Below are 13,194 nucleotides of genomic sequence, written 5' to 3'. Positions count from 1 at the left end.
TCCAGACCTCTGTTAGACAATTAATGATGAAGCAAAACTTCATCTTCTAGCATTATATCAACCGAAACTCAAGTCCAAGTCAACAAAAGAAATGGTTTAAAAAAATTGACATAAACAAATAAGCCATTCGAAGCTTAGATCTAGATTCTATAAAAGCCTGTAGAGTCATAGGTCACCTAGTCTAAATTTGATAAATTTGGACTGTTAAGGTCAACAGCGTCTAGAAAACAATTGCTGACTTAAACAACCCCTTACTAACAAATGGGATGTGTGAAGAAGAGCATTGCACTATACCATATTGTGTATTTAACAAATAAAGGTTTCTCCTTTTTCTAAAAACTTCAGGTTGCATTTCTTTTAGTAATTCATGGTAGATTTTGAGATATGTTTCGGATTATTGTGTTTTTGTAGAAACAAGCTTGTTTTCAGCTTTAGTTTCTTAACTAGCATGTAGTGTTTTTAAAGATTGCTTCCCAGTCTGTAAAGGCCTCCAAAACACCATTGATTTCACAAAGAATTACTCATACTGGAATATATGTTATAAATTAATATTTAACATGTAATATTAAAACACCCTAATCCAGAGCAACGTACAGCTGAGCAGTTACAGGTTCATGGTTTTGCTTAAAGGCCCAGCACTGTCAGCTTGGTGGTGCTGGGATTTGAACTTGTTAACCTCTGGTCCAGAGACAGATTACTACAGCAGTCCATAGGTCACTTAATGGGCTGCCTAGTGAGTGATATGTGAGACCTTCATTACCAGCCTCTTAAAAAACATGTGTAACCAGGTGGATAGGATCTGAATGCATATAAAGTAAATCAGCATTAAAAAAGAACAGTATTTTCAGAATATTTATTCACTGAACACTTTCTTTGGAACACTATCTGAATTTTAAGTAGATCCTTTTGCTTTCAGTACAGACCAGTTCCTTGCTTGTATTCCACAAAATGTCTAAAATAAAATCATCATATTGAACCATATTTACATGAATACATCATGCAATTTCGGCAGGTTTTTAAGATGCACTTTAAAGATCCTGTAAATGGTCACTGAACTCGCTCTCATTTTCATGAGATCAGGTTGAAACAACTTTTGCTTTGTTGATATGGTGCATTATCATGCCAATGCAATGGGGCAATGTTGGCCAGGAAGGGATGCACAATGTCAGCAACAATACTCAATTAGTCTTTTCCATCATTGCTGCAATGCAACAATGGTGCAGGATCTCATCCAGATGAGACTGTTACAGTACCAGGCAGGAAACAGGCAGTGTCTTCCATAATGCATGTTTATTTTGGTTGTTTTATTCAAGTACATTCTATAAACAGTGATCAACAGTTAGAGAAATATTGATACCAGCCTGTCTAACACTAGAAATCATGTTATAGTCAAAATCACACATCTTGTTTCCAATGTGTACTATCAGCATTAACCAACAAAATCCTGTGTATAACTGCAGGATATTCAGCAAAGCTCTTTTGGCTAGTTGGTGCAGAGTTTTTGTGAGGAAAGAGTTACACAAGTATATACTACAAGTATATGTTAATAGATATGCATCACAGTCGAAGACAAAACAAATATTTGCCTTATAGTAAACATGGTAAAATAATGAGGTAATGCGCTTGTTAAGCCAACACCCAAGTCGATTTGTGAGTGGAAGAGTTATATAAAAGCCCAAACATTGGTGATGAGATTTAGGGTGGGATAAGATAAGAATGAGGTTCCTGCACACATGGTTTTTATTCACTCAGGTGAGAGCAGCTGATCCGCCTTGCAACCGACTAGGGCTGAATAATCCTCCTCAGCTCAGCGAAGACGGAGATGTAATGATTGGCGGTATCTTTTCATTCCACGTCAAAGTTGACCAGACTGTACAATTATTTACAACTGGGCCTCAGCAACCAAAATGTATAAGGTGAGGCACATAAGATGAGTTTAAGTTAGTTTAAAATCTGTTCGGTCAATTCGTATCAATATTATTTCAGAATTTAATCAAATAATATTTCAAAGTATTTCATGAAATGTATTACTGCTTTGGTGCTCATTTAAAAGACATGAGCGTTTGTTTTCTCATTCCTGTAGTTTAAGTCTTCGTGAATTTCAGAATGCACAAACAATGGTATTTGCCATTGAGGAAATCAACAACAGAACCGATATTCTTCCTGGAGTCAAATTGGGATATAAAATCTATGATTCATGTTCATCAATAGAAATGACCACAAGAGCCACTTTGTCCTTAGTTAATGGAAATGAAGGAAATAAATCTATTATCACTTGCTCCATACCTGATACAGTTCAGGCAATCATAGGACAAACATCATCGAGCTCTGCTATTGCCATTGCTGCTACTGTGGGACCTTTAAATATACCAGTGGTAAGACCTTTTTTTTTGTGTGTAAAATGGTTAAAAAACCTCTTATGCTTCCACCTTTAATGGTGAATTATAAATATGTCTAATACTAAAAGTATAATACAGAATTGATATTTGTATTGCAGGTCAGTCACTTTGCAACATGTGCATGCCTAAGTGACAGGAGGAAATATCCGTCTTTCTTCAGGACTGTTCCCAATGATTACTACCAGAGCAGAGCTTTGGCTAAGTTGGTTCGGTATTTTGGTTGGACCTGGGTAGGAGCCCTATGCAGTGATAATGACTATGGGAACAATGGCATAAATAAATTCATCATTGCAGCCAAAGAAGAGGGAATCTGTGTTGAGTACACCAAAGCATTCTTTAGGACGGACCCCCGAGAAAAGATTCTGAAAGTAGTTGAGGTTATAAAATCATCAACCTCCAAAGTTATTGTAGCATTTGTGGCATATTCTGACATCGGAGTTCTTCTAAAGGAAATGGCCTTACAAAACATGACAGGATTTCAGTGGATTGGAAGTGAGTCCTGGATTTCTGATCTAAACCCAGCCAATGTTCAATGGCAGCATATTATAAAAGGATCTTTGGGTTTTGCTATTCCAAAAGCTCAAATCAATGGCCTACATGAATTTCTGACCAAACTTAATCCAACATCTGGTGTAGCAATTTACAAAGAGTTGTGGGAAACATTATTTGAATGCAACTTTCCCTTAAAAAACAATACTAATGTAAAACAAATTTGCAAGGGCAATGAAAGTCTTGCTCAAATTCAAAACCTTTATACAGATGTTTCAGAGTTACGACTTGCAAATAATGTTTACAAGGCCATTTATGCTGTGGCTTATTCCCTGCATAACAGATACGGTTGTTCAAAGTTGGACGGTGGACCACAAAATCTTAGTACATGTAAAAACATAACAGATGTAAAACCCTGGCAGGTACGTGTATCAGAACAGTCTGGTTAAATGTATGTACTTATATTTGCTAGTGATTATTGTCCAATGATTTTCTCAGGTACTCAATGAGTTGAAACGGATACATTTCATTACTACAAATGGAGAGGATGTGTACTTTGATGAGAATGGAGACCCAGCAGCAAGGTATGAGATGCTGAACTGGCAACAAGACAAAAATGGTAAAACAATATTTGTTAAAGTCGGCTTCTATGATGGTTCTTTGCAAGAACACCGTCAGCTGTCTTTTAACAACATCAGTATATCCTGGGCCCATAATAAACCACAGGTAAATGGTTTCATCTAAATAAACAGGCAATATGTACCATAAATATTTTTGAATGTTATGAAAGCACATACACAAAAAAAATGTTTTTAGGTGCCAGTCTCTGTGTGTAGTCCAAGTTGCCCCCCAGGCACCAGGAAGGCTGTGCAGAAAGGAAGGCCAATCTGCTGCTTTGACTGTATACCATGTGCAGAGGGGGAAATCAGTAATATAACAGGTATAAAGAATAGTTATTTGCTATCATTATTATGTATCAGCTTATAAACAATCCAGTCGCAAGCATGGCAATTGCTGATTTAATTATTTTTCTTTCTTTAGATTCTATAATTTGCATCAAGTGCCCACCTGAACTGTGGTCTAATGACAAGAAAACTGCCTGTGTCTTAAAGCTGGTGGAATTCCTGTCATTTGAGGAAATAATGGGAATCATACTTGTATCATTTTCTTTGTTAGGAGTTTCTTTCACCATCTTCATTGCAGTAATTTTTTTCAAACACAAGGACACACCAATTGTTAGAGCAAATAATTCTGAACTGAGCTTCTTGCTTTTATTCTCTCTGACTTTGTGTTTCCTTTGTTCAATAACATTCATTGCTCAGCCTTCTGCATGGTCCTGTATGCTGCGCCACACAGCTTTTGGAATCACATTCGTCCTCTGTATCTCCTGTGTTCTGGGGAAAACTGTAGTTGTGTTAATGGCCTTCAGAGCTACACTTCCAGGTAGTAATGTCATGAAATGGTTTGGGCCTCTACAGCAGAGACTCAGTGTAGTTGCCTTCACTCTCATACAGGTCCTTATTTGCATACTGTGGTTAACAATTTCTCCTCCTTTTCCCTACATGAATATGAACTACTACAAGGAAAAGATCATATTAGAGTGTAATGTAGGTTCTGCTATAGGTTTCTGGGCTGTGCTGGGTTATATAGGACTTCTGGCTCTTTTATGTTTTATTTTGGCTTTTCTGGCCCGGAAGCTACCTGACAATTTCAACGAAGCAAAATTCATCACATTCAGCATGCTGATATTCTGTGCAGTGTGGATCACCTTTATTCCAGCTTATGTCAGCTCTCCTGGAAAATTCACTGTAGCTGTGGAGATTTTTGCCATTTTGGCTTCAAGCTTTGGTTTACTTTTCTGCATATTTGTTCCAAAGTGTTATATCATCATAGTAAAGCCAGAGAAAAACACTAAAAAGCAGATGATAGGTAAAGCCCCTACTAAATGATTTAAATTCAAAATTCAAATAAACTGTAACTTTCATGCATTCCTGGTTACATAACCTTTGAAGCAAAATCTTAATTTCATTTTAGTTATGTTTGTCTACATCTTACACATAGGAAATTTCAATAGTTCAATATTGTATTGTAATCATGACACTAAATAAAAGTTGCTGTTCCTCTGTAGAACCTTAAAATTTGCAATACAAATACTGGCTGATTGTAATGTATATTTTACCTATTATCCAGTTTTTCTGTAATCTGTTTTAATTTTAATGTAACCTAAATGTACTTACACTATGAAATTATTATACCATATTAATAAGGTCAATTTAAAGTACACTTTAACAAGTGTTCTATTTATCTGTGTATACATAACTTCCTTTAGAACAATTCTCAAGCAAATAAATAAATAGCATTGCCACATTTATCATGGAAATGCCTAATAAGAGAACTAAATAATAAACAAAATAATGGATGCTTTCAATTGAATCAGTGTTCATGGCTCTTGTGTCACACAGAAAATAGCATCAGACAGCGGGTTACAGGCCTGTAGTGAACTGGCACTCATAAATCTGTGAAGGCCCATAAAAAGCTCATCTGCGAATATGATGCAAACTATTTCATATTTTTTATGGAACTATAGTTTCATAATAAGGTCATTTTGGGTTTAAATAAAAAAAATAGATTTTCTGTCAGATATGAGTTCCCAATTGAGTGTTTAACACTCAGGTGACAGATAATTTCACAACAAACAAAAAACATGTGAAAACATGTCACATTACACTTTATTATTGTTATTGCAGAAATCATTTTCCCCCATGTGTGGCAGGTGCAAGTGTGTGCTGCGAGGGCCATCCCCCAGGTACTAGAGAAGTTGTTCCGAAAGAAGACTGGCTGCTATTCTGAGTGCACTCCAGGCCCACTAGGAGCAATTACTAGCAAAACAAGTGATGTTTTCCTACTTGCCCCTTTGGTACTTTTAATCAACCAAAAGAAGTTTACGGAGCAAATAAAATGCATACACATTGTCTTCCTATTGAGACATAATTAAATATGTTGTTCATTTTGATGTTCTTATGGGGCACCCCAGTTAAGGGAACAGTTAAGGGAACTGTAGATGTTTCTCTTTGTCCTCATGTGTTCTTTGCATTTGAGGATTGGCCACTCACATTGCACATTGTTCAAGGTCAACTTTGGCACAATATATTCAGACCTTCTTTTAGTTGCATCAAATCACAAGTGGACAGATAAGTAGTTGTCCACACTTGGCACTGTGTCGAGTGTTTTCACATGATGAATGATGGTGACACCGCATTAGAGCAGACACACATACTCTGTCAAACACCACCTGATTCTAAAAAATAGACATTGGCCCAAGTCACATACGTTAATATAAAATTTCTACACACCTGTTAAAAGTTGAATGTAAAAACTGAACCAAGATAAATTTTTAATGAGAAAAAATATATATAAAAAATAAGCTTACAATAACTGAGTTGCACAGGTTTCTAGACCTTTCTTAATAGTTTAAAATAAAAAAGAGCTAATCACATTCAAACTCAATGTTTAAACATAAACTATATGAACGAAAGGATTGGGACACCTGACTTTCCCAGCCACATGTGCTTCTTTCTTAAACTGTTATCACAAAGCTAAAGACACCTCAATTGCACAGGGTGTCTTCGGATGCAGTAGCATGAATTTTTTCTTTCACTTGAACTAGGAGACACAAATCTGTTCTGGCATGACAATGCCCCTGTGCACAAAGCACATTCCATGAAGATATGCTTTGCATGGGTTAGAGTGGAAGATCTCCTGCTATAGATCTCAGACTTCCACCCTATTAAACACCTTTGGGATGAATGTGAATGCTGACTGCACCCCAGGCCTCCTCACCTCGCCTACAGTACAGCAGTACCTGACTTTTCCAACACCCTTATGTCTAAATGAACACATCTTTACAAGCACACTGTAAAATCTATGGAATGCAATGCTCAAAAAGCACATACTCTACTTATGACCAAATGTCCGCAAACAGTTGGCAATATAGTGTAATTATCAGCTACATGCTTTTAATAGTGGGCTTGATCAATCCTAAATAAAGATAGGCGTTCCTGTAGGGTTCATCTGCTGTAGCCATGGTCTACAAAAATCTAACAAAGCTTGCACTTGATCAAAGTTCTAAAAGGTATTAATCAGTAGAGTGATATAAGAGCTTTACAAAAAATTAGATGTACTATAGAACACATTGAGCACTATTAAGGCCATAGTGAAAAAGTTGAGAAAATAGGGGATATCAGGCAAATTATGATGAACAGGTTGTCCATCCAAAATACAGAAAATGACCAAAAAAAAAGTCAGAAAAGCTTGGGGAATAATGCAAAGCAATTTCTGACCATAAAAGTAGCTGCAAAAACATGTAAGAAACTTTTCTCCACTAAATACTTGTGCTCAAGATGACATCAGAGATTAGTGGAAGAGGCAATGCAGACTGCAGTGGGGTCAGCAGCAGCTGGAATGGAACAGGAAGACTTGAACTTGGGTCTGGAGTGGGCCACCCTGGAAGGAAAAGGGAATAATTTGGATGTTGGTGTAGCTTGGGGTCTTGGAATATTTATTTTTAGTCCCAGCAGATATGAACAGTCCCACAATCAAGTACAAATCATGTTTGTACTCTAACGTGAATTAAAAGAGCAAGTGCGATGTTTATTCTGTGCTCATGTCACAATATTTCATTTGTCTGATCCACTGCGGTTACAGACGAATGGATATAAATGAATATAGGTTTGTTATTAGGGTCAGTTTTTTTTCATAACCTTAATAACAAACCAAGTTTTAGGAACTGGTTCTGCCTTCTTAAATGAGAAATCAGGTAAAAAAAAAAGTGCTTCCTGAAATAGAATTTACTTTGTGTACTACACCATTTTTAAATCTGTGACATCTACTCTTTTGATCTATGTTTTTTTTAACAGGGAAGGCCCTGCTTAATGAAAGTCTAAATGCCAACAAGTTTAAGGAGTGATGGTGAAACTAAATTTTGTACTAAGACATTGTCATATTCGTACCCATTCTATCACATATCTCGCTGTTAAGCATATCAGCGGATGTAAATATTTTTGTATGCAGTGGATTATTACTAGGTTTATAAATATCTGAGACTGATCTAAATCAAGAAAAGGTGCATTAGGCCAGTAATTATGAAAATATAATTTTGTACAACTATTTGTTTACTGTATTGTGTTATAAATTCAAAATGTTTGCTTCCTAGTAAGCAGTGTAAAAGAATGCGGTGACACCCACACACAAGTGACTTTGTGGGTCGAAGAGCTAGAAGATATAAAAGCTTAAACTCTGGTCATAGTATTTAGGGTGGGATGAGAATGAGGCTCCTGCACACATGGCTTTTATTCACTCAGGTGACAGCATCTGATCCCCATTGCAGCTTACTCGGCATGCCCAATCCACCTGAACTCAGCAAAGATGGTGATTTACTGATTGGTGGTATCTTTTCAATTCATGTCAAATGGGACCAGACAACACATGTCTTTACATCTGGGCCCTGGCAGCCAAAATGCTTAAGGTGAGGGTATATTGGGAGAATCTGAAATTAATTGCAAAATTTACAATCTTATTAATGTATTGATGCTTATGTGATTTACTGGAAAGATAAGTTTTTCTTTGCCTCTTTCTATAGTTTAAGCCTCCATGAATTTCAGAATGCACAAACTATGGTATTTGCCATTGAGGAAATCAACAACAGAACTGATATTCTTCCTGGACTCACACTGGGTTATAAAATTTATGATTCCTGTGAATCAGTAGAAATAACCACAAGAGCCTCCTTTTCTTTAGTTAATGGAAATGGGGATAACACATCTGTAATGTCTTGCTCTACACCTGATAGAGTTCAAGCAATCATAGGACAATCATCTTCTAGCCCCACAATTGCCATTGCAGCTACTGTGGGACCTATGAAAATACCAGTGGTAGGACTTTATAATTTATGTGTAAAATTGTTTGTTCTGAATGGGTATATTGATGCTTTAATGAAAAACTACGATAATTCTGAATAATGAAGAATAAGTACAACATAAATAACATTTTATTTTATGCTTTTCAGGTCAGTCACTTTGCAACATGTGCATGCCTAAGTAACAGAATGAAATATCCCTCTTTCTTCAGAACTGTTCCCAGTGATTATTACCAGAGCAGAGCTTTGGCTAAATTAGTCAGGCATTTTGGCTGGACCTGGGTAGGAGCCCTATGCAGTAATAATGACTATGGGAACAATGGTCTAAATGAATTCATGATTGCAGCCAAAGAAGAAGGAATCTGTGTTGAGTATTCAAAAGCATTCTTTAGGACGGACCCCCGAGAAAAAATTCTGAAAGTAGTTGAGATTATAAAGGCTTCAACATCTAAAATTATTGTAGCATTTATCTCATATTCTGACCTTGGAGTTCTTCTAAAAGAACTGGCCTTACAAAATATAACTGGGTTTCAGTGGATTGGAAGTGAGTCCTGGATCTCTAGTTTAAACCCTGCTATTGCACAATGGCAGCACCTCCTAGTCGGATCCATGGGCTTTGCTATTCCAAAAGCTCAAATCAATGGCCTTCATGAATTTCTGACCCAACTTAGTCCAACATCTGGTGTACAAAGAATTTACAAAGAAGTGTGGGAGACAATTTTTGATTGTAAGCTTTCCACACAAGAAAATGCTGAAATGAAACAAATGTGCAAAGGTAATGAAAGTCTCAATCAAGTTCAAAACATTTATACAGATGTTTCGGAGATACGAATTGCAAATAATGTTTACAAGGCTGTTTATGCTGTGGCTTATGCCCTACATAACCTATATAGCTGTTCAAAAGGGGAGAGTGCAAAAGAAGGGTTTTTTGCATGTGCAAACATAACAGATAACCAGCCATTGCAGGTAAATATGACAATATATCAAGGTGAAAAACCATGTACATATATATGTGTGTGTGTGCGTGTGTGTGTATGTCACTGAAGAGTTTGGAATGGTTTGTTTAGGTAGTCAATGAGTTGAAGAAACTTCATTTTACCACAACAAATGGAGAGGATGTGTACTTTGATGAGAATGGAGACCCTGCAGCAAGGTATGAACTGTTGAACTGGCAACAAGACAAAGATGGTAAAACAATATTTGTTAAAGTCGGCTTCTATGATGGCTCTTTGCAAAAAGACCATCAGCTGTCTTTTAACAACATCAGTATATCCTGGGCCCATAATAAACCACAGGTAAATTATGTTAAATTAACTGTAGTAAAAGATAATATTTAGTGCAATTAATGCATTAGCATATTAGCAAAAATTATATAGAATAACATTTTATTTTCTCAGGTGCCAGTCTCTGTGTGTAGTCCAAGTTGCCCCCCAGGCACCAGGAAGGCTGTGCAGAAAGGAAGGCCAATCTGCTGTTTTGATTGTATACCATGTGCAGAGGGGGAAATCAGTAATGTATCAGGTATAATTACAAGTGCTTAGCTTTGATAATGCACGCAATTTAATCAAATATTTCAAACTTTAATCAGTAAACTTATGTAATACAAATGCAACTGACTAAATTCTTATTTATTTTGCTTCTCTTTCAGATTCCATAACTTGCATCAGATGTCCACATGAACTGTGGTCTAATGACAAAAAAACTACCTGTGTCTTAAAATTAGTGGAATTCCTGTCATTTGAGGAAATAATGGGAATCATACTTGTATCATTTTCTTTGTTAGGAGTTTCTTTTACCATCTTCATTGCTGTAATTTTTTTTAAACACAAGGACACACCAATTGTTAGAGCAAATAATTCTGAACTGAGCTTCTTGCTCCTGTTCTCTCTGACTTTATGTTTCCTTTGTTCGATAACATTTATTGGTCAGCCTTCTGCATGGTCCTGTATGCTGCGCCACACAGCTTTTGGGACCACGTTCGTCCTCTGTATCTCCTGTGTTTTGGGGAAAACAGTAGTGGTGTTAATGGCCTTCAGAGCTACACTTCCAGGCAGCAATGTCATGAAATGGTTTGGGCCTCTACAGCAGAGACTCAGTGTAGTTGCCTTCACTCTAGTACAGGTCATCATTTGTATACTTTGGTTAACAATATCTCCTCCCTTTCCTTACAAAAATATGAAGTATTACAAGGAAAAGATCATATTAGAGTGTAATGTAGGTTCTGCTATAGGTTTCTGGGCTGTGCTGGGTTATATAGGACTTCTGGCTCTTTTATGTTTTATTTTGGCTTTTCTGGCACGAAAGCTTCCTGACAATTTCAATGAAGCAAAATTCATCACATTTAGTATACTCATATTCTGTGCAGTTTGGATCACCTTTATTCCAGCTTATGTCAGCTCTCCGGGAAAATTTACTGTAGCTGTGGAGATTTTTGCCATTTTAACATCAAGCTTTGGGTTATTATTCTGCATATTTGTTCCAAAGTGTTATATCATCATATTGGAACCAGAGAAAAACACTAAAAAGCAGATGATGGGTAAAGCACCTGCTAAATAAACTTTTAAGATATCCAGTATAAAAGCTTCTTTATATTTTCCTTTACATCATTGTGAAATAACTGTATAAAGACTTAAAGTACATTCTTTAGTTTAAATGAAAGCTTTAAAATGGACTTTATTATGTTAATATTTTAATAACTCAATAATAAACTGTAATATATTTTTAGGATTTTGCAGTATCTTTTGCATATGGTTAGCGATTAGTTCTTTAATTAGGTTGACATAACCATTGTGAGTTTTTTATGCATTTTTAGTCAAATTATGCCTCAGCTTACACCATGTATACCCTGCTTGGTTAGATGATAATATAATTACAAGAGCATAAAGGAATACCCATGTTTTTTAATCTTTGGGTTTACCTTTATTGAAAATAAAGTTTATTTAATCCGTGACATTTTGCACCTGGGCCCTGTTCCAAATCACTGTAATCTACCACACTACACATGCATATATCCATTAATTATTATGCTGACAAGGTAAAATATCTAATAAAGTTTTTCCTTACCAAAAATAAAACCTTTAACCATTATATTTTAGCTGAAACTATCAGCGATGGGCAAGTGGGACCTATATGCAGTATGCCTGCAATTAAAGTCTTTATTGATGCTTTAGAAAAGCAAGGACAGTAACACAGTTCCACAGGCACACAAAACACAGAAGAGCATAGAATGTTCTTATTCTCCAAACTAGCCAAAAATCAGAGAAAGCAAAGTCTAAAAACACAGTCCATACATCCGATAATGGCAAACAGAGCAATACAGAGTAGGCATTAACAAAGTTTTAAAACAGAGTCTTATAAATCCAATAACAACAAACAAAGCAACACATAGTAAAGGCCCATTGTACCGGCTTCTTGATGTCCAGATGGTGAGCACACAATGTAACGGACCGGGGAGGAAACATTCCAGAGGGGCCTCCTCATTTTTATCATCCATCTACTCAATGTCTGCTTGTTCCAAGAAGGCCCTGGCCATGGCTGGAGTAAACTCCAAAAAAAAAGGGGGCCACTGAGAGGGCCTGTAGATCCCCTACTGTCTTAGGAGTGCAAATACCTAAGAGGAACACAGTTTTAACAGTGAGGTGTTTCCAAGAAGCCTTGCACAATGGCTCAAAGGAGGGTTCGGAAAGAGCCTCCAGCACAACGACCAGGTCTTCTTCAGGCACTCTAGGTCACAGTGCTGCAGAGAAAATGTGTTACCAACAAGTCTCTGTCCAGTGATTGCCCCACCAAGGCAATCCACCATGGTGGAGAGACCAGAGGCTTGCAGCTGTGCCCCTTCAGGGGGCCACAGCCACAGCCTCCACAACTCTGGGTGGGGTGAATTATTGCAACCCCTGCATGAGAGAGGAGATCCCTCTTGAGAGGAATCTCCAGGGAGGATGCTCGAGGAGGGCTATTAGGTCCGCAAACCACCTTGGGGCCACCAGGAGCAGACGGATTCATCCTGGCGAACTCTCTCTAGAACTTCAGGGAAGCAGCGCGACAGGGGGAAAGACATACAGGCATAACCCCGTCAATGCCTGAGACTTAGTGGGACCAGAGGGACATCAACAGGTCGACTTGAGCCCTGCCACATGAGGCTGCTACGTTCAGGTGTCTAAGGATGTACACTGCTCTCAAGGAAAGCAGCTTCCCTTGCCCACAGGAGGATCTGGCATGCCAGCCTGTACAGGAGGCAAGAGTGCAGATTGCAATGATGGTTGATGTACGAGACCACTGAGCTGTTGTTAGATAGGAACCAGGAATTTCTCCAAACATCTAAGGCACGTAGGGCTTGCCGCATTATAGTATGGGGGGATTGCCCCTCCGTGAGAACCCTTCGAACTTCCTGTG

At 37.5% G+C, this 13,194-nt stretch overlaps 2 protein-coding genes across 2 annotated transcripts; both read left to right on the top strand.

Annotated features, from left to right (window-relative positions):
- Window positions 1-1,716: 1,716 nt before the first annotated feature.
- Window positions 1,717-7,854, top strand: LOC310732620 (extracellular calcium-sensing receptor-like; the record flags this gene model as incomplete). Its single annotated transcript, XM_083553233.1, has 7 exons — window positions 1,717-1,916; window positions 2,084-2,375; window positions 2,498-3,310; window positions 3,387-3,614; window positions 3,705-3,828; window positions 3,930-4,817; window positions 7,805-7,854. 7 exons carry the CDS (start codon window positions 1,717-1,719, stop codon window positions 7,852-7,854), a joined length of 2,595 nt encoding a protein of 864 aa, XP_083409359.1.
- A 358-nt stretch (window positions 7,855-8,212) lies between these two features.
- On the top strand, window positions 8,213-11,358 carry LOC310732063 (extracellular calcium-sensing receptor-like; the record flags this gene model as incomplete). The annotated part of the gene is made up of 6 exons (XM_083552302.1): window positions 8,213-8,412; window positions 8,527-8,818; window positions 8,953-9,768; window positions 9,870-10,097; window positions 10,200-10,323; window positions 10,451-11,358. The coding sequence occupies 6 exons, from the start codon at window positions 8,213-8,215 to the stop codon at window positions 11,356-11,358; spliced, it is 2,568 nt and encodes an 855-aa protein (XP_083408428.1).
- Window positions 11,359-13,194: the final 1,836 nt, after the last annotated feature.

Source organism: Silurus aristotelis (assembly GCF_946808225.1).
Source record: "Silurus aristotelis genome assembly, chromosome: 10".
In the NCBI taxonomy this organism is placed as follows: domain Eukaryota; kingdom Metazoa; phylum Chordata; class Actinopteri; order Siluriformes; family Siluridae; genus Silurus; species Silurus aristotelis.
This window is presented reverse-complemented; position numbering and strand designations above follow the sequence as displayed.